The sequence below is a fragment of the Quercus robur genome, chromosome 9 (assembly GCF_932294415.1).
Source record: "Quercus robur chromosome 9, dhQueRobu3.1, whole genome shotgun sequence".
Classification (NCBI taxonomy): Eukaryota; Viridiplantae; Streptophyta; class Magnoliopsida; order Fagales; family Fagaceae; genus Quercus; species Quercus robur.
Genome location: NC_065542.1, coordinates 8,463,278 through 8,484,033, shown reverse-complemented (window position 1 = coordinate 8,484,033; position 20,756 = coordinate 8,463,278). Strand labels below are relative to the sequence as shown.

Here is a 20,756-nt window from a genome sequence, read left to right as displayed (position 1 = left end):
AGGACCATGCAAGGCCTTGGTTCTGTCCGTTACTTGTAAGAGTTCCTCGTTGTACTTGGTTTCCCCACAGGCTTGGGTCCGAGGACCATGCAAGGCCTTGGTTCTGTCCATTACTTATAAGATGTCCTCTTTGTACTTGGTTTCCCCACAGGCTTGGGTCCGAGGACCATGCAAGGCCTTGGTTCTGTCCATTACTTATAAGAGTTCTTCGTTGTACTTGGTTTCCCCACAGGCTTGGGTCCGAGGACCATGCAAGGCCTTGGTTCTGTCCATTACTTATAAGATGTCCTCTTTGTACTTGGTTTCCCCACAGGCTTGGGTCCGAGGACCATGCAAGGCCTTGGTTCTGTCCATTACTTGTAAGAGTTCTTCGTTGTACTTGGTTTCCCCACAGGCTTGGGTCCGAGGACCATGCAAGGCCTTGGTTCTGTCCATTACTTATAAGATGTCCTCTTTGTACTTGGTTTCCCCACAGGCTTGGGTCCGAGGACCATGCAAGGCCTTGGTTCTGTCCATTACTTGTAAGAGTTCTTCGTTGTACTTGGTTTCCCCACAGGCTTGGGTCCGAGGACCATGCAAGGCCTTGGTTCTGTCCATTACTTATAAGATGTCCTCTTTGTACTTGGTTTCCCCACAGGCTTGGGTCCGAGGACCATGCAAGGCCTTGGTTCTGTCCATTACTTGTAAGAGTTCTTCGTTGTACTTGGTTTCCCCACAGGCTTGGGTCCGAGGACCATGCAAGGCCTTGGTTCTGTCCATTACTTATAAGATGTCCTCTTTGTACTTGGTTTCCCCACAGGCTTGGGTCCGAGGACCATGCAAGGCCTTGGTTCTGTCCATTACTTGTAAGAGTTCTTCGTTGTACTTGGTTTCCCCACAGGCTTGGGTCCGAGGACCATGCAAGGCCTTGGTTCTGTCCATTACTTATAAGATGTCCTCTTTGTACTTGGTTTCCCCACAGGCTTGGGTCCGAGGACCATGCAAGGCCTTGGTTCTGTCCATTACTTATAAGAGTTCTTTGTTGTACTTGGTTTCCCCACAGGCTTGGGTCCGAGGACCATGCAAGGCCTTGGTTCTGTCCATTACTTATAAGATGTCCTCTTTGTACTTGGTTTCCCCACAGGCTTGGGTCCGAGGACCATGCAAGGCCTTGGTTCTGTCCATTACTTATAAGAGTTCTTCGTTGTACTTGGTTTCCCCACAGGCTTGGGTCCGAGGACCATGCAAGGCCTTGGTTCTGTCCATTACTTATAAGATGTCCTCTTTGTACTTGGTTTCCCCACAGGCTTGGGTCCGAGGACCATGCAAGGCCTTGGTTCTGTCCATTACTTGTAAGAGTTCTTCGTTGTACTTGGTTTCCTCACAGGCTTGGGTCCGAGGACCATGCAAGGCCTTGGTTCTGTCCATTACTTATAAGATGTCCTCTTTGTACTTGGTTTCCCCACAGGCTTGGGTCCGAGGACCATGCAAGGCCTTGGTTCTGTCCATTACTTGTAAGAGTTCTTCGTTGTACTTGGTTTCCCCACAGGCTTGGGTCCGAGGACCATGCAAGGCCTTGGTTCTGTCCATTACTTATAAGATGTCCTCTTTGTACTTGGTTTCCCCACAGGCTTGGGTCCGAGGACCATGCAAGGCCTTGGTTCTGTCCATTACTTATAAGAGTTCTTCGTTGTACTTGGTTTCCCCACAGGCTTGGGTCCGAGGACCATGCAAGGCCTTGGTTCTGTCCATTACTTATAAGATGTCCTCTTTGTACTTGGTTTCCCCACAGGCTTGGGTCCGAGGACCATGCAAGGCCTTGGTTCTGTCCATTACTTATAAGAGTTCTTCGTTGTACTTGGTTTCCCCACAGGCTTGGGTCCGAGGACCATGCAAGGCCTTGGTTCTGTCCATTACTTATAAGAGTTCTTCGTTGTACTTGGTTTCCCCACAGGCTTGGGTCCGAGGACCATGCAAGGCCTTGGTTCTGTCCATTACTTATAAGAGTTCTTCGTTGTACTTGGTTTCCCCACAGGCTTGGGTCCGAGGACCATGCAAGGCCTTGGTTCTGTCCATTACTTATAAGATGTCCTCTTTGTACTTGGTTTCCCCACAGGCTTGGGTCCGAGGACCATGCAAGGCCTTGGTTCTGTCCATTACTTATAAGAGTTCTTCGTTGTACTTGGTTTCCCCACAGGCTTGGGTCCGAGGACCATGCAAGGCCTTGGTTCTGTCCATTACTTATAAGAGTTCTTCGTTGTACTTGGTTTCCCCACAGGCTTGGGTCCGAGGACCATGCAAGGCCTTGGTTCTGTCCATTACTTATAAGATGTCCTCTTTGTACTTGGTTTCCCCACAGGCTTGGGTCCGAGGACCATGCAAGGCCTTGGTTCTGTCCATTACTTGTAAGAGTTCTTCGTTGTACTTGGTTTCCCCACAGGCTTGGGTCCGAGGACCATGCAAGGCCTTGGTTCTGTCCATTACTTATAAGAGTTCTTCGTTGTTGATAGTCTTTTCTCTATACTGACTTATTCCTTGAAGGTCAGCCCCTAGACCAGAGAGGGAAGAGTTGGCTCGAGGCCGCAAGCCCCTAGAGCTGTCCACTCCGTTGGCAGTGCACGGCGCAGCTCCTAGCGGTGGCTCATGGCGGAGTAACAACCGTACGTCGCCGGGAATGGGAAAAACCCGTGAGCCTCTGTTTGCTGGAGAGCTGACTCGTGCGCCACCCGTGCCAACGCGCAAGCCCTTTCCCACAGACGGCGCCAATTGTAGGGACACAAAATCTTCAGCGGCCCATCAACGTTGTTGGGCTCGCGCAAGGAAAATCCCTCACAATGATATTTGTAGAGAGTGGGCTTAAAAAAAGGCCAGCGTTGGGTCGCGGGGCGGCATCTCGGGCCGGACTACAGGCATACAGACATGAGGAAGAGCTTCGGGCTGGATATTCAGGCCCTTCAATCTTGTATCTAGGAGGATTTGGCTCCTCGGATATGATCCGAGGCGTGAGGGCGCTGTTCCCGGTCACCCATCGGTGGGATTTTAGGTGATGTCCGGCGTGTCTTATCCAGACCCTCACTTTCATCAAGTCTTTCTCCAGAAGCCAGATGGGAGTCCCTCCTTTAGTCACATAACATTCTCTTTTATACTAGCCTACGTTAGTTGTCCTTCGTCCACGCGTAGGGTCGATCTTTCCGGGACAGATATCTGTCCCATCAGTCTAGTCCCAAATTAGCTGGAGATGATCCATAAAGCCTAAGATCCCGGCTCTGTTAGGGGCAGTGTCATGTCAAGGAAGGGTATTAAGGACTATTTCCATGAGATATTTTCTGACCTCTCAAGCTCGCCTGTATCCCATTTTCGTCAGTGGGGTTCTGGGCTTTCCGAGGACGAAGTGGTCCTCGGACGTGTCTTTGAGCCATATCGAGCTCACTACTTTTGGGCTTGGGCCCTGGCCTCCTTTAGTTTGGGGGCCTGTGGACTCCCTATAAGTGAGCGAGCCGGGCCCATAGACTCTTGGGCCCCACAATATATATATATAGGAGTTTATTTCATATTTATTATCAACTTTTTCTTAATAATAATTACATCATATTAATAATAAATGATTCTCTTAATAAAAGATTTTGTAAAAAATATTTGATTTTAGCATTTCTTTTTTTAAAAAGTGTTATATTTATAATATTTTCAAAATATTGTTAATTGGTGCTACTCAAATATATATATATATATATATTTTTTTTTTTCCTTCCATTTTTCCCCAGCTCAATTCAAATGTAAAAAACAAAAGAAAAAAAAAAGGGGTCAGATATTTTAAGGAGCCACACGTGTGACCCCACCTACCCCACTCCCCTCAACCACACATCTCACAAGTATCCTTACCCTCTTGGCCGGCCACTCATTTGCTTTTGCCTTTTTTTTTTCATACAACAGACACTCCTCTCTTTCACTCTCACATCCCCTTTCACAGTACCCACTCTATAACACCACCTCCACCATCATATTCCGGCAAAGATCACTAGAAAACTCCATAGAAAAGAGGTAAGACTCACTCATCTCTAAAGGAGTTTGATTTTATTTCAAATGAGAGGATGATGTGAGTGAGCTTTAAAGAGGACAGAGGGCAAAGCAGAGAGATGAGAGTGGTGTGAGTGTTATCTTTTGATTTATCAAAGGGTAAAATTAGATTTTCAATTAAATGTGAAGGGCAATTTGGTAACTGAACACAGAGTCTAACGATAGGATTTATGAACGCGCATGGGCTTTTGAAAAATGCTTTGATTAGTTGCTTTTGCACATGAGCATTCTCCTTCACATTTTCAAAACGCAACTTTTTTTTAAAAACTGCGTTTTAGACTTCACCAAATGAATATTTTCTTTTTAAGGATTAAAAAGTGTTTTTTGGATTGGGAAAGTGCAAACAAACGAGCACTTACTTTCAAGTCTTATTCATAACATATTACATATGTAAGAGAAAGTAGCAATGTCCAATACTTTTTCAATAACAAGTCTAGAGGCATACTCTCTTATTCATAACATATTACATATGTAAGAGAAAGTAGCAATGTCCATTACTTTTTCAATAACAAGTCTAGAGGCATACTAAAATTTATAACAAATTTCACACGTGTTTGAGATAACAACTTGTTAATAGTGGATAATAAGATAATGGGTCCGGCTCTCCTCTAGTTTGAAACCTTCTTGAACTCTGCATTTTTTATTTTGATGAATGACACGTGGTAAAAAAGTAATCTAACTATTAAAAAATGACCAACTCAATCACTCTTTTTTTCTCAATTTAAAATCATTAAGCTACAACACTAACTTGTATATCTAAAAGATTTTTTTGTTTGTTTGTTTGTTTTGTTTTTAGTGGAGTAAATCTAAAAGATTCGTAATTTAAAAATCTAAATTTCAGTTTTTGTGACATGGTTTTTGTGTTGGAACTTGGAAGGTTTTTAATTTGTTGTCTCTTGATTCTAGATGAAAATAACGTGTGGCACAAAACTTTCAGTTTATAACTTATAAGTTATAATCGATGCAAAATCAGCATTGAATGAACAGTATATAAAAGTGATGTTCTATATCTAAAAGATTGGTAATTTGACAACCTAAATTTCAGTTTTTCTGACATGGGTTTTGTGTTGGAACTTGTAACTTGGAAGGTTTTTAATTTGTTATATATGCCACTTGATTTTAGATGAAAATAACCGTGTGAGTGTGGCACAAAACTTTCAGCTATAACTTATTAGGAAAAAGTTAACGATGCTGCATTATGTTAGATATTTTTTATGGTACAAAACTTTCAGCTCTAACAAACTGGCCTTTTTTTTTTTTTTTAAATTGCTTTTTATATTCTTTTTATAAAAATGGTATTAAAATTTTTTTTAAACCATCCGTTAACAAATTTTTAAAGGACACTCATTAACGAGATTCAAACTTATAAATTATAATTAGTGCAAAATAAATAATGAATAAATTGTATATAAAAGTGATGTTTCAATAAGAAATTCACAAATTGTGAAAAAAGTTATGAGAAAGTTTAGAGGCTCATAAAAAATTTGACATTGACTGATGTGACATATTAATAATAAGTAAAATAGTAATATTAGTAAAAAATTTAAGTGAAAATTAGTAAAATTTTATCAGTTGAACTAGTGTGAAAAAAAAAAAAAAATTGCCAAGATTTTTGTCTACTTATCATTACTCAAAAAGTTATTTACTAGCGTTGCTTTGAATATAATTATTGAGCAGTAGTGGGTTAGTGGAAGATGTATATAAATTGCTCGGAATAGTTTCAGAGTCCAGTGTTCACGAGGTTAACCCGCAAACTGTCTCGCATAATGGTTCAATTTCTTAATTGTACAGCCACAGAACTTTGTGGACAAGCGTGAGCAACACTACAAAAACATGTCACGAGCTACTACAAGACAACCCTCCCTACTTTTCTCCAAGTCACAGTAATTATGTTTTCTTTACTACTCTAGAAAGAATATTGATAGCACGTTTTTGTGTCACAATTTTGTCACAATTGGTAGTAGATGAAAAAATACAGGAGGTTTATGTGAAAGCAAGTCAAGTGACTGACAACCTACTATATCCCATAGCCATCAATCAGGGGCGGCGCAACAGCTAGCCTAAGGGGGCTCATTTGAACCCCCTCATCAAACCAAAAAATAAATATATTATATATAATTTTTTATTCTTTTATTTTGTTTTGACTCATAAATAAAAATTAGAACACCTTAAACCCAAATTTTGTTTAAACCTAGTTAAAATAAGTTTAAAAATAATTATTTTGGTGTTATTTTCATAATAATTTTACAATAAAAGTTAAATGGTATGTTGTAATTGGTTTTTATTTAAACTCATAACTGATATAACTTTTTTACATACCTTTAACAATTTACTATCTATATTTTATTATGAAAGTGTTGCGTCAGTAGCATTACTATTAAAATTGCTCATTCGTTAAAAAAATAAATAAATAAACATTTTCTCCTGACTATTTCTAACTTTAACACCATTGACCCTCTAAAAAAAATCCTGAAGCCACCACTGATAGCTATGATTGTCAAAATCCTGATCTTGGATCTAAGAACCTTGAGATCTTACAATCTTATTCCATATAAACAATCCAAATCTGTTTAGAATCTTTTATGGGGTAAGCTTTGTATGGGGTCACGATTATGGAAGATGGAATGTAAGATTTTACTATCCTAGAATTCTTACAATCCTATCCCATAGAATCAATTTGGATTAGTGTAGTTTGTTCATATAACCTTTAAATAATAGACCAGACATCCATTTAAGTCATTATAACTATTTGTAATTATGTCACTTTATGGTGAGATTAGAATTGTCCAGCTTTATTGATCAAATTGTAATGGGTTTTGAAGGGTTTGACATTTCTGGTTATCTTAATACAATTGAAACATTTGCGAAGTCTTTGTAATTTTGGAATTGGGATGAATTTTCCTTTTGTAGCCAATGATCAAATTTGTTGATTTGGGATTCTATGCATATTTTAGGTGTTGGAGCTTGGAACTTGTAAGTTTGAAATTTGTTATTTATTCAGTATTGGTAATTTGGTACTATGTAATTAGTACATTTTATAAGTAATTTGTGTAACATTTACTATTTTTCTTATGATTCTTTTACCTATATTATTATTACTAATGTTTTTTCATTATGTTTTATAAATGAAATTAGAATATTCTGATTCTTGATCCAATCCATGAAATTCTCTCACTAATTATGCTTTATAAATGAAATTAGAATATTCCGATTCTTGATCCAATCCATTAAATTCTCTCACCAATCTTATGTAAGATCTTGATCTAACTACCTTGCCAGTAGCTAATCAATTCAAATTGATGAAGTTCAAAATTTAAATAATTATCTACTTGCATATTAGATTGTATATAAATGGGAGTTTTTATTTTTTAGAAAGAAATAAATAGGAGTTGGTTCTTATTTGTTAGGATTAGATTCAGAAGTGGTTATTTTATCCATGGTACTTGGAAAGCATTAATAGGTCTTAAGCAGAAAATTAACCAAAAAAGTATTTTTCTCACCTCAAATTGACTAACAGTAATTTCAAACCGGCGAAATTGACTAAAAATAATATCAACTAAGTTCACAACACAACTGATCACAGTTTGTAAGTTGATTGAAAAAAAAAAAAAAAAAAAAAAAAGTGGTCCTAAAATTACTGTACTCCTGTCACAATCTCCGCCTTTCCTTTATTTGTTTATTATATATATATATATATATATATATATTTTGTTCTATAAAAATCAGAGCTTTAAAGCAAAACCAAGCTTCATATTTCTGTGCCTGAATTTCTCTAGCTCTCTCCCCAACAATGGCTCCTCACCATTCCTTAAAGTTTGCTTCTCTTCTTCTCTCTTGTTCCTTCATTGCCCTCAACCTTCATTACATTCCTGTCTATGCACTTAACGTTGGTCTTCAAAATTCTGATGCCTTAGTCTCCCTGGTTTGTTCTCATTCCTCAGAATCTCTCATACATCACAATAAATAGTTTCATTTTCCTGAGCTTGCCTTTGTTCTTCATTTGTAGGATAAAGGTTGCAGTAACACATGCGAGTCAGACTTCTGTGCAGGTAAACCTTTAATGGGTTCTCTCTCTCTCTCTCTCTCTTCAATATATATAGTTTTTTTTTTTTTTTTTTTTTTTTTTGAGGAAGATTCAATATATATAGTTGAGAATGAAAATTTTAATATGTGATGAAAATAAAAATTTGATAATATAATACAACAAAATAATTATACAAATGCTTATAGCAAATCAGTTAAAAATAGAGACTTTGAGCAAAGGAAAGAAATAGAATCAGAAGAAAATTAAATGAAGATATTGATCATTTAAAATATTTATATATATAATTAATTAATTAAAGTTTAGTTTAGTTTTTTTTTTTTTTTGAGAATCATTTGAAGTTTAGTTTATTAGAGTATTTGTTAAGTTTTCAATAATAGACTAACTAATTTTTTTATTTTTGGAATGATAGTTGCTCCATTTTTAAGATATGGTAAGTACTGTGGACTCTTATACAGTGGATGCCCTGGGGAGCAACCTTGTGATGGCCTCGACACTTGTTGTATGAAGCATGATGATTGCGTGGGAAATACAACAAGTAAGTTCTTCTACACCAGCAGGATTTTATGGTCTCAGACTCTCATATTTTGATTTATTTCAAAATCCTTGTTCAATAGTAACCCAAAAAAACAAAAAGCTCCTGGGCATGAGGATAAACTGCTTAGCCTATCAGGAGTGAAAAGCCCCGGATTACCCGGTAACTGGTTTTGGTAGGTGGGATTAGTTGTCCATAGGAGTTTGATTAACAGTGAAAATTGTTAAATAGTATACTTTGCGACTGCAACTAATCTGAGTGAAGTTCTCCTATATCATAAAAAAAAATAGTTACCAAAAAATAGAAAGAAATGTCTAGATTCTATATATAGTACAGTGTAGGATTGATAGCATAAAAAAACTAAAAAAGGGTCAAAGTACTAATTTTGGTCCTCTAATTCTTGGATAAAGTTTAAGTTGGATCATCTGATCACTAAACTTTTAATTTCATTTTTGAATATTTTTTTGGTTTAAATTTTAATGAAACTAAAAAATGTTGCAAATAGGAGCACATGTTAAAAGGTTATTATGACAAGTATGTTAAATGAGTTATGAAAAATATAAAAAATTCAAAAAATGAAGTCAATTTCAATTATTAGTTTTATTATATTTAAAATGTAGGAGACTTGATTATGAAATTTGCTAAGTTTACATAATTAATAGTTCAGGGCAAAATTAAACTCTATCCATAGTTGGAACTTGGAAGACCATATTTTAGAAAAATGTTTATTTACTATTTGTTTCCCTAATCTTGTATCATATTTCAAAATAGTTTCTAACATTTTAAATGTGTTAGTTTAGTTCCTAACCTTTTGAGATTGTGTAAAAGTAGCCCCTACCAATAAATGGTGATAGAAAAATCTAATGTATTTTGGAAGGATCTAACGTAGCTAATATATGTTGATTTTTTTTTTTTTTGAGAACAGCTAATGTTGATATTAAAATATTAATTTTGATGCCACACTAAATGCTACATGGCCCTTATTATTATTATTCTTTTAAAGAAACTGAGTTAAACTAAACTCACATGTATCCCAAATGCACAGTCGTCTCGTGAGTTTAACTCATTTATTTCTTTAAATTATAAATTTAAGGCTATCGTGGCATCCATTTGACATCCCAAGTGACATCAAATTTAATATTTTAATATCACCATGAGGCGTTAGTCATGTCAGATTTTTTCTTCCTCTACTTAATGGCAGAGATTATTTTGACATAATATCAAAAGGTTAGAGACCAAACTGGTATATTTGAAATGTTATGAACCATTTTGAAACATGAAGCAAAGGTTAAAAAACCAAAATGATAATTAAAAAAAAAAAAAACCAACTCATGATTTTCATCATCTTCCCTCAAATGATCCCTATTTATTGATTTTCATCTTCTTTCCTGAAATGATCCCTATCTATAATAAAGGGACAGTTGGGAGTTTGGTACTCTCCTCTCAAGTGTTCTCAAGTGTAGTAGTTATTGACTTTGGAGTAAAAGGATGATATTGCTTGTATTTGTTTCATTTTTTTGATTTGCCAAAAAAGTTTCACCCCACCTTGTTTTTATTAAACAAATCTGCTTTGAATATATATATATATATAGAAAAGAAAGGGAATGGGTGATGTTCAAATCTCAGACATGGATCTATCACATTCATTCATTTATTTTTTTCCCATCTACAATGATGCATTTGATAATTAAAGAGATAACTATACAGGCTAAGAGAGACCTTTCTGTATTATATATGTGTTCTGTGGGTATGAGAAAGGATTTATATTGTGGTTGTTGAATATCCATTAATAATTTAGTTGCAAGGCATTTAGGTGCATTTAATATGTGTACTGTGGGTATGAGAAAGGATTCATATTGTGGTTGTTGAATATCCATTAATAATTTAGTTGCAAGACATTTAGGTGCCTTTTTTTTTTGGGTTGAGAATTTAGGTGCATTTAGTATGTGTACTGTGGGTATGAGAAAGGATTCATTGTAGTTGTTGAATATCCATTAATAATTTAGTTGTGAGATTTAGGTGCATTATTAAATTACAAATAGGTTTTGTAGTGTCGGTGGTGAGATATGGACATATAACAAGGGAAACAAATTGGCTAGGACTTCTTGTGAACCAATAGTCAGAAATGAATAAATAAATAAAGGAGGAGAAAGTGAGATAAGTATTCTTTATTTAGCGTGATAGACGGGAACATATGAGCAATGCTAAGGATACAGATTTTTTTTTTCTTCACGATTTACTGTATTGGTACATTGCAATTGGGGTAACATCACATTTACATGAATTCATAGTTTTGTTATACCTGCTAATCGAATTGATTTTGTGGCAAGACTTATTGAGAGGGACATATTTATATATCTGTGCGATTGTGTCTATGCAATGTAAATTAGTACCTGCACCAAAAGTTCATAAGATGATGATAGATGATAAAATTGAATCATTAATATATTAGATTTTGACAGTGTTGTTGTCATGTGAATGAGTGAGTAGTGACAGAATTTAGGATTGAAACTGATAATGGTGATGGTGTTGTGGTGCAGGTGGATATCTAAGTCAAGAGTGCAGCCAAAACTTGATAAACTGTATGGCTGATGTCAAAAAATCAGGAAGCCCTACGTTTGCTGGGAACCAATGTGATGTTAATGTGACTATTGAAGTTATCACTGTAGTCATGCAAGCTGCTTTAGCTGCTGGAGGATTTCTTCATGACCCTTAGAATGAATTTTCCTTACTGGGGAGAGAAGGAGCAACAGCTTCATTTAATTCTTTAATTTATTCTTCTTCTTTTTTACTATTTTTCTTTTTACTTTCTTTTTCATGCACCAAATGGCTGCCTAGAAATCATATAGGTTAAAAAAAAAATGAAGAATTCAAATTTTAGTTAGGGTCAGGGTGCTGTGCTGGAATGGAAATGTTTATATTTTGACGATTTTCTTTTGATACAAATTCCTGGCATTCAGGTCTCATGTAAATGTGTACAACACAAAAATAGTCCTATGAAGCTCTTTAATGAAAGGCCACAAATATGATTTATAGTATTTATTGTAGTGGTTATTCTAGAGATATCAAGGGTATTTTAGTCATTTTAGAAGTTTCATGGGTATTTCGCTCATTTTATAGATTTTGAAATATTCTGGTCATTTTAGTGGTTTTTGAGCATAATTGGTGATTTTAGATATATTAGGGATATTTTGGTTATTTTAGAGGTTTTATGGGTATTTTGCTCATTTTAGAGATTTTGAGGATATTTTGGTCATTTTAATAGTTTTTTAGCATATTTGGTGATTTTATAGAAATCAGGTTTGGGTAGGGTATGGATATCTATTTGGTAAATAAATCGAGTAACAATTGGGCATAGGTACTAATTGGGTAAGGTAATCAGGTATCCATGGATAAATTAATTGGGTTGAGTATGGGTATACTCTACCCATATCCTACTCATGACCATCCCTAAATTATTTGGAGTATTACCTATAAGATTATCTGATATTTTGAATTTTAGCAAATGACATAATATGATATTCAATCTCACAAATATTCTTTTTACAAATGATCTAGTATTAAGAATTGGTGTTTTTGATAAGAGAATATCTGGGATGTGAGTTTTGAAAGGCCTTGTAGAGAAGGAAGTTTTAAGGCAAGAATTAGGGATGTAAAAATTAATGCATTCCATCTCATACATGCCAAAGTTAGATCATTGGATTATTTGATCCATTAAGTTTACCATGCTCTATGAAATAATACTTAAAGTAGTACTTGCATGATCAAAGTTTTAAATTATATTATCCTGAAGCACTCAATCATACAACTAGAATGATTTTTGGCATTACGAAACCCTAATTGGGACGGGTGTTGGTGGATATATTGTTACAATTTCATTTTGTTCGCATTTTAATCTGTGAAGTAGTTTACTTATAGATTTTGAAATCTTATTATATATGAATTAAGTTCTTTGAACAAAAAAAATATTAAAATTTTAAACTTGAAACGTTTTAGTATTCTTTTAAATTAAGAGGATAGTAGGTTTTAGATGACTTGACCTCTTCATAGTGGACATAAATAACTATTTATGTTATTTAACAGTTAAACCAAATATACTAATTCAGGTCTATGCTTTTCTCAAAAAAAAAAAGAAATAATAATAATTCAGCTCTATGTTAGCAAAGCATTTCATTTCAAATAAAGAAGTAAAGAAGGCACTTATTTTTGGTTTTTTTTTTTTTTGGGGGGGGGGGGGGGGGTGGGGAGTGACAGCCTTAAAGTAATGAACCTGTCTTCTTCATGATAATGATTGATTTGTTTTAGATAATTAAAAAAGCCTAAGCCCACGAAATCCATCTAAACTCAATAATATATTGTCTAACCAAGATGTATATATATATATATATATATATGTATGTATGTGGTATTTAAAAAAAAAAGTTTTAGGTAATTAAAAGTCTAAGCCCAAAAAGGCCTAAGCCTTTTGGGTGACCCAATACCCAAAAGACCCAAGCTCAATTAGCATGTATTTAATTATGTTATATAAACTATTAATTCTTTTTGTTATTATTCAATGTGGGACTTCCTTTCTCATGTGTAAAGAAGTCAAGTGTAACATTGCTCTGTTGCGTTACTCGTTCGAGGAGCACGAGACCTTGACCCTCATCCCCATTTTTCAAAATCGGTATTGCTATGGCAATGGAAAAAAGATTTCCAAAAGATGATTGTGTTTGTGGTGGGTCTGTTCTTGAACGCAGATTCACTGTGTACATAGCTTCTCTGGTCCTGATTCATCCTTAGTTACAGCAACAAAGCGTGTCCATATGAAAGGTTGATAAGGTTTCAACGCTTGAAGGTTGTTTCTGATTCTCAAGGCCTTCATTGTCAGCATATTTTTCTCGTAAGAGTTTCTATCATGGAAGCATCAAACACATACCTCTTTGTTATTATATTCTCCTTTGTGATACCGAAATCAGGAACATATCCGGACAAGTCCTTTGGTGGGAAGAGTGTAGCCGCTTCAAACTGAAGTCCAAAGGTTGTAGCTGCCCAAATCTTGAGGAACACGAAGAACGATAACGCGTCTGCAATCTTATGCAACATGCAAGCTCCAATACCAATTGCACCGCACTCAAACACGTTGAGTTGGAAAATAAGGGACTAACTTGTTGAGTTCACCAGGAATTGGACTGTTGATAACATTAGAAAGTTTGCACTTGTGTATTCACGTAAGGAATCCCTTCATCTCGTTGCAATGTATGAAACGGTTCTCTTTCAAGCGTCGTGGGTAGTACTATTTGGTTAAGACCTCCAAGAGAGAGTTCTTAAGGCGATTGGATATGTCATCGATGTTGAATTAGATGTCAGAATTATCTGGAGCATAGAAGAGGAGATGGTTGATCATTGAAGGAGAGTTTGTAATGGTTAAGGTGGTCAGGTGTTGGAGATTACTTCAGTGTTCAATGTTGCCATAATGAAAACCAATTCAAACAACTAGGCTGCTTATTCTAATTGTTTGATTGTGTGTATGTGTGCTTTTTTTTTTTTTTTGTTCTGTAACAATGGACTTAAATAGAGCTTGCCGGCAGGGTAATGGAATTGAAATGAAAACAAAAATCAAATTAAACAAAGCATAACCTCACACTTCCAGCTCATAGAGTATTAATTGAAGTTATCAATTTTTTTTTTTTTTTTGTTGCTAAATTGCAAATTACTCTCCTAATTAAAGTTGGGAGGTCTTTGGATTTTAAATCTCGAAATTTCAGAATTTAAATTTTATTCTCTAAAGTTCCATCTACATCAATAGTTCATTCATCCATATTTTCTGTTAAGTGCCATATAAGATTGCCGCGCATGTTTAGTTAATCCATATTTTGTATTTTACAAAATATGTAAAAGCTTTGTACCCAACAGAGCACCATTTGGTTTCTCAAAAAAAAAAAAAAAAAAAAAAAAAAAAAAAAAAAAAAAAACCAGAGCACCATTTGCATGTGTTAATGAATTTGTCATGTTTCTCATGCATATGATCTAAAGATAAAGATCCTATTATTTTGTCATGTATTGAGGTTTTTTCTGAGCTTCCTCTTTCCAAGTCGACTTTCATATTTGTACAGCTACTGCTACACACATAAGCCGTCACCCTTATGGTATTGGTAGGTCATGCTAAGATTTGTCAATGCTTACAAGCAGGCTAAACCCATCGTATTGTGTCTTCTAATATTTTTCATTAGTCTAAGATAAAATGTTCATCATGTGTTTCAGTCAATTTTCCATTACTTTGTTGGTTGTAATATGTCAGATGACTGTGTTGTGTCATTGTTGGGCTTTGAATTTGCATAAACTTGCTAAGGAAAGTGATGATGTTAACACTTGCATTGGGTTTCTCTGGCACCTACATTTCTAACTTATTGTTGTCATTTAAAAATAGATAAATCAAAAGGGAAAAAAGAAGAAGAAGAGGAGGAAATCAAGAGTAGTCCTAGAGTGATGATACTTGGAACAAAACTAGGAAATATAAATACTATATTGTTTATCACAGACACAGATACAAACGTCTTATGATAATCTTTGTTGATATTTTGCCTTCTATGTCCCCTGTCTTCATACTTCTAAGCAGGAACCAGTCTGTTATTATCTATCCAAATTTTATCTGTGGATCAAGGGTGAAAAAGGATAAAACACATTTATTGAGTCTTGTACTCACAATTTTTTTCTTAAGAAATATAAAAAGGAATACCGTATCTACCTTGTCTGAAAAATGTTCTGGATCATCCTCTGGGGAGACTCGAGAGCTGCATTTTCTAACTGTAGTAACTCACCTGAACTGAGTCGCCATCCAAGAGCACCCAAATTTTCCTCTGCCTGTTTTATGGTCTTAACTCCAGGTATTGGAATGGCACCCATGCAGATACACCAGTTTATAGCAACCTGGCAAAAAATTGTCTTACATTAGGCGAAAAATAGACTCACCATTTCAGAATGGATTAGCTTTAGGAATGATGGATATTACAAGTTTAGGGACAAGAATAATCATATGTTGCACTAACGTTAGCTAAAAACAATAATGGTAAATTTGTGTGTGCTTGCTGAACAAGTGGTCATGGTAAAATACTGGCCTTTTCAACTTTACTCATTCTGTACTACAGGACATGAGAGGCAAGGTTATCTTGGAAATATGAAAAAAGCTATGCTATAAGAGAACAGGTATAGAGAGCTGTATTTAGTTAAAGGGGTAATTGAACTTTCTCCCTCTTATTTATGGTGTAGTTTGCAATGTCCTCTATAAACTTAAAAACTAAGCAATGTCCCTCCTTAACTATGAGTAATAAGCATTTTGCCTTTTGCCGTTAAAATTTGTGTCAAATTTAAATTTTGATTAGATAATTTTTTTGAAATTTTTTGACATTTCCATTAAATTTGATGGAAATATTAGGATGCAAAGTGCAGAAACGGATTTAAGCAAATTTAAGGCCCTAGATAAGAAGGGCATGCTGAAATCCAGGACTTGAGACAGCAGAAAAAGATGAATACACATGCTAGACCTGGAGATGTACATTTTGGCAGATAGGAACTGCAGAGAGCAATATCTGCTGCTGACCCTATATGCTTATGGTAGAGCAGCAAGAAGCGATTAACCTTCTACGAGCACAGGAGATAATTACAGGGAAAAAAGAGAGAAAAATACTGTTAACTTATCATTACTTTAAGGATGACAAGTCTCATGTTACTAAAACCGGTTTGACATGCTTAATTGCCAGAAAGCAGTAGGAATGTAGGATTAGAGCATACCATGAATTTTATGAATGCACTATTTATGTAAGGTATATCACATGAAACACATTAGCAGTATAATCTTGTATCATATTGGCCTAGCAAATTATATTCCAATAATTGATAGATGTACAGAAGTTGCTAAATCTTTTGAGAAGTAAAAATGATTACTTGTGGTACAGTTTTGCGCCTCTTTTGTGCAATTTCTCTTAGTGAACTCAACAAAGGCTCCAAACCAGGAAGAATTTGCCTGAAAAGAAAGGCCCTGCAAAAAGGAGAAATTATTAGGTATAGAATTCATCATTCATCCTTTTCTACCATCAAGTAGATAGTGTAAACATAGTCCTATTTTACCGAGGCCCACGAGGAAGTTTGGAGGGTGTATATTTTCCAGTAAGCATTCCAAGCCCTAATGGACTATAAGCAATCAAGCGGATGCCTAGAGAATCACATATATTCTTGATCTCCAATTGATCTTGTCCCATGCTTAGCAAAGAAAATTGCACCTGAAATTAGAGTGTTCTAGAATATAACACAATATTTTGGTATACATCCATACAATGATACAAAATATATCCACCATAAGCAATGTAAGCCCAGCACAACCATCCAATATTATTATGGTAAGATGGATGCTCAATAGTTTTATATCCTCTTCTGATAGCATAAAACTATACTTATTCTGCTTTGCAGAAGATAGAGGATTTGGTACATAGAGTGATATATATGATAGACATATAGCATTAATCATGTTGATTTGGGTAGTAGGGAGTATAAAGGAGCTAGGGAAATGTGTTTGCAAAAGATAGTAGCCTTGATACATAGGTATAAAGTCATACCTGGGCTGAGCATAAGGGGACTCCCCGGTCTTTCAGGTATTCATATATCTTTACGAGCTGCCTTGGTCCATAGTTGCTCACCCCAACTGCTTGAACTAAACCCTACATGGTTCCATATTGTCAATATGACTATATTGCATATTGTCCTTGTAAATTGACTTTGAATGGTTGAATATGTATGATAAATCAAATAATCAACCATGCTTCCTTTCAAAATTAAATAGATCAAATACTTGGGAAAAGAAATTACACCAGGAAAAGAGAGAGCGAGATGGGGGGGGGGGGGGGGTGGAGTGGAAAATTGTGTGTTAAATATATGAAGGCATTGAAATGATCTGAATTCCTGCAGTTCCCAAGAACATAAAAGCTTTGAAACTCATCACAATGCCACCATGAAAAAAATGAAGAATTTTCTGCATTGTTCAAGAATAGGAAGACTTTATCTTTATGAAGTTTCCAAATATCCATGCTCAGGATTTGTAAGTGGGATAAAACATAATGCATGTTGCTCTGCAGTGCTTCTCTCTGCTCATCTAAGCTACAAGAGCAACATTGGAGCAAACTTTTTGATCAATATGGAAAATGACCTGTTATTATTTAAATAATGGTAACCTTCTCGTACATTGCCACTAAACCATCCCAGAGAGCTAACTCCTGCAACGGAGCATAATTTGCAGTTGACCAGTGCAATTGGCCTATTCCAATTTGCTCAATCTGCATTCGATCTAGAGAGGCCCTGAAAAATCGGTCAAGCTTTATTATCATAAGTAGTAGAAGCAATATGCATTTGTTTAGAGTTTGTTTTTTTTTTTTTTTTGTGGGGGGGGGGGGGGGTGGGTGGGGAGTGTGTGTGATTGATGAACATATTACATTAGGATGTCTGTGACAATTTTATTCAGTCTACTCTAGGGCAAAATTGCTAAAAGGCCAGAGAATATAACCACAAAACAGCAAAAAGTAGTATTACTTGCAAGCATTCACGAACTGCCCTGGTGTTAAGCGCCATGGATATGCCGCAAACTTCGTAGCAATCACAATTTCATTCTGCACCCGCTTTTGACCTGAGGATACATTTACACAAGCACTGAAACACTTAGTACTTTGTATGCCATTAAAACCAACGAAAATACTCTCACCCTGCAATAACCACACCACTTTTTCTTCCCTTTTTTTGGACATCTTTAATTGTTTGATCAATTAAGAATGAGAGTTCATTCAAGTATTGAGCAAGAAGACAGTAAATCAAGTTATTTTATCTTTATGATGTTGCAGACTTAACTCTGATCACTAACCATTTATTAGAGTTCCTAGTTTTCTACTTTTCAAATGAATAGATAAATTTTCAAACATTGAACATTTGGTTGATCTCATTGACACAATAGCCTATAGTTTCTTCTGTCCCTCCCTTCTTCTCTGTAGCACTCATTAAATCCTTCTTAAAAATTGAAACTTTCAATGATGAAGAAAGAAACTATGGCTGCTTTCTCCACAAAAGCCTCTAGTGGCTACTATGTATGATACATTAGTTTACTGGCTATATCTCATCGTTGTACACTTAGTGTGCGTTTGGCATCAACTTATTTAGCTTTTTGCTAAAAATGTGCTAAAGTATGTTTGTAATTCGAAAAAGTGAGAAAAAAAGAGGAAAAGTGAGGTTTTAAAAAGCTGTACATAAAAGCTTAAAACTAGCAAAAAGCTAGACCGAAATGGACACTTAAAAGCTGAAATGGAGCTAAACAAGCTTAATTCTTAGGAGGCATCATCTTCATCAAATGTAAAAACAATATGCACTGGTCTTAGTGGTCTACCAGTTTCAAGTAAGTTGTACAGGGACATAGAAAAAAAAAAGGTCTTAGTCAATGCACAAAACTCCCACTTTTGGGGAGTTTGGGAGAGGTCGTGTAGGCAGCTTTACCCTCAAATTCCAATGACCCAACAGGCTCTTGCCCAACACCAACATCAGAAATGGGTAAATAAGTTACAACTAGAAAGTTCCTTAATGTACTAGGACATATGTGGCAACACCAGGGATGCTATTCTGTTGATGTAAGAAACAACTCGAGGAACTTCAATTTGTTCTTCACTGAATAAAGGTTGGAAACTTGAGCATTGAAAGCATTGTCACTGTTTACAATTGCTCAAGAAGAAAGATGAGAAAGGGAATTGCAAGGTCTCTAGCATCATTGAAGCCAATGGATAACGAAACTGAATGATGAACCACATCAGAACAACCGAATTTTCATTAGAGGGTTTAATGATCAAATGGTAATTGTTTCTGTTGTAGCATATGGTTTCAACTTCCAACTTATAAGGCTATTTGAACATTGGGATTAAGAAGTGTGGCACTAATTCAATTTCAAAATCATAAGGATCATCTTTACAGCTTGACAAACATATACACTTGGAGACACATACATTTTGTCAAGAACCATCGATCAATGTGTTTTGTGTCTCTGTGATTACCTGTTTACTAGTTGAAAACCCAATGTTCTTTAATCGCTTGGTGACTTAGTATGAGTAAATGAAACTTGCAAAAGAAAAACTAACCTTGATACTCCCTGATGAACTTCCCAAGAAGCTTTTCACTCTGCCCATTTAACCTGCCAGTTCCATAAGAATCAGCTGTATCAAAGAGATTGATACCATTGTCCACAGCTAAATTAAAAGTTCGCTGAAGCTCAGTGTCCATTGATTCCTGGTACCCCCATAGAAGCTGGTTGCCCCATGCCCAAGTTCCAAACCCCATTGGTGACACACTAAGTGGGCCTATCTTCACCTGCCAATACCATTGAAACATACACTATTAAAATACAAAATACACACATACATGCATATGCAGCATATGTATTATGCACCACACAAAAACAAAGAGAGGAATGTTTTAAGGACATATTATATTATACATATACCTTTTGCCATGGCCAATAGGGAGGGAATTTGAGGGGCTTAAATGGTGAGGAAGGAAGGGAAATTTCATTTAGAGGGCTGAAAGAGTTGAAATAGGCTGTGGATGTTGAGGTAAAGAAACCCATTATTGCTAACTAAACCAGTGGGTGTTGGGGAAGACAGTTGAAAGAGCTTGGCTGAGTTGAGTGGATATTGTCATATCTTTTAATGGATAGGATATAATATAAACATGGACATATTGTTGGGTGACACCTAACACTTTGAACTTGTAGTCCCACTTTGAACTGAAGTTTTGTTCACCCTTAGATTACTAAAAGTGAGCTAAAAAGAAAGAGGGGGAGTTACGTGAGGATCATATTACTTGAATGTATTCAAGGTTAAAATTCTTTTAACTCTCAAACTATTGAATTATAAAAAATTATTGAAATTGAATCATAATAAAATAAAAAATGAATACCAAATTTTTATTGAAACAAAAGGAAAATTTGATAGAGTATTAAAGAATTTTTTTTAAAAAAACAGTAAACTTATTTGAAAATATTGGTAATAGAATTTCAATTGGGGTGATAATTTTTTTTTTTTTTACAACTTTGGTAATAGAGTTTCATAAACTATTTTAAAAATTATT

At 35.4% G+C, this 20,756-nt stretch overlaps 2 protein-coding genes across 3 annotated transcripts; one reads left to right on the top strand and one right to left on the bottom strand.

The window, feature by feature from the left end:
• The first annotated feature begins 7,772 nt into the window (after positions 1–7,772).
• LOC126699784 (phospholipase A2-alpha) lies at positions 7,773–11,672 on the top strand. The gene is made up of 4 exons (XM_050397755.1): positions 7,773–7,975; positions 8,060–8,102; positions 8,508–8,633; positions 11,171–11,672. The coding sequence occupies exons 1-4, from the start codon at positions 7,844–7,846 to the stop codon at positions 11,344–11,346; spliced, it is 477 nt and encodes a 158-aa protein (XP_050253712.1). The 5' UTR covers positions 7,773–7,843; the 3' UTR covers positions 11,347–11,672.
• A 3,413-nt stretch (positions 11,673–15,085) lies between these two features.
• On the bottom strand, positions 15,086–20,338 carry LOC126699501 (pyridoxal reductase, chloroplastic). Of its 2 annotated transcripts, XM_050397356.1 has the most exons (9): positions 20,131–20,337; positions 19,769–19,997; positions 18,189–18,282; positions 17,834–17,957; positions 17,222–17,323; positions 16,737–16,888; positions 16,554–16,647; positions 15,358–15,539; positions 15,086–15,261 (listed from the first exon to the last, which is right to left on the bottom strand). In XM_050397356.1, the coding sequence occupies exons 1-9, from the start codon at positions 20,251–20,253 to the stop codon at positions 15,258–15,260; spliced, it is 1,104 nt and encodes a 367-aa protein (XP_050253313.1). In that variant the 5' UTR covers positions 20,254–20,337; the 3' UTR covers positions 15,086–15,257. The 2 variants fall into 2 exon arrangements, with proteins under 2 accessions (XP_050253313.1, XP_050253314.1); XM_050397357.1 differs by lacking the exon at positions 15,086–15,261 and having other exon boundaries at positions 15,354–15,539; positions 20,131–20,338.
• Positions 20,339–20,756: the final 418 nt, after the last annotated feature.

Excerpts from the sequence above, each read along its gene's own strand:
- LOC126699784 (XM_050397755.1), top strand. The coding sequence starts at position 7,844 with ATGGCTCCTCACCATTCCTTAAAGTTTGCTTCTCTTCTTCTCTCTTGT. Across the intron at positions 7,976-8,059 it reads CTGATGCCTTAGTCTCCCTG|GATAAAGGTTGCAGTAACAC; the intron begins GTTTGTTCTCAT and ends CTTCATTTGTAG. Across the intron at positions 8,103-8,507 it reads CGAGTCAGACTTCTGTGCAG|TTGCTCCATTTTTAAGATAT; the intron begins GTAAACCTTTAA and ends TTGGAATGATAG.
- LOC126699501 (XM_050397357.1), bottom strand. The coding sequence starts at position 20,253 with ATGGGTTTCTTTACCTCAACATCCACAGCCTATTTCAACTCTTTCAGC. Across the intron at positions 18,283-19,768 it reads GTTCATCAGGGAGTATCAAG|GTCAAAAGCGGGTGCAGAAT; the intron begins GTTAGTTTTTCT and ends ATGTATCCTCAG. Across the intron at positions 17,958-18,188 it reads CAGTTCGTGAATGCTTGCAA|GGCCTCTCTAGATCGAATGC; the intron begins GTAATACTACTT and ends CCGATTTTTCAG.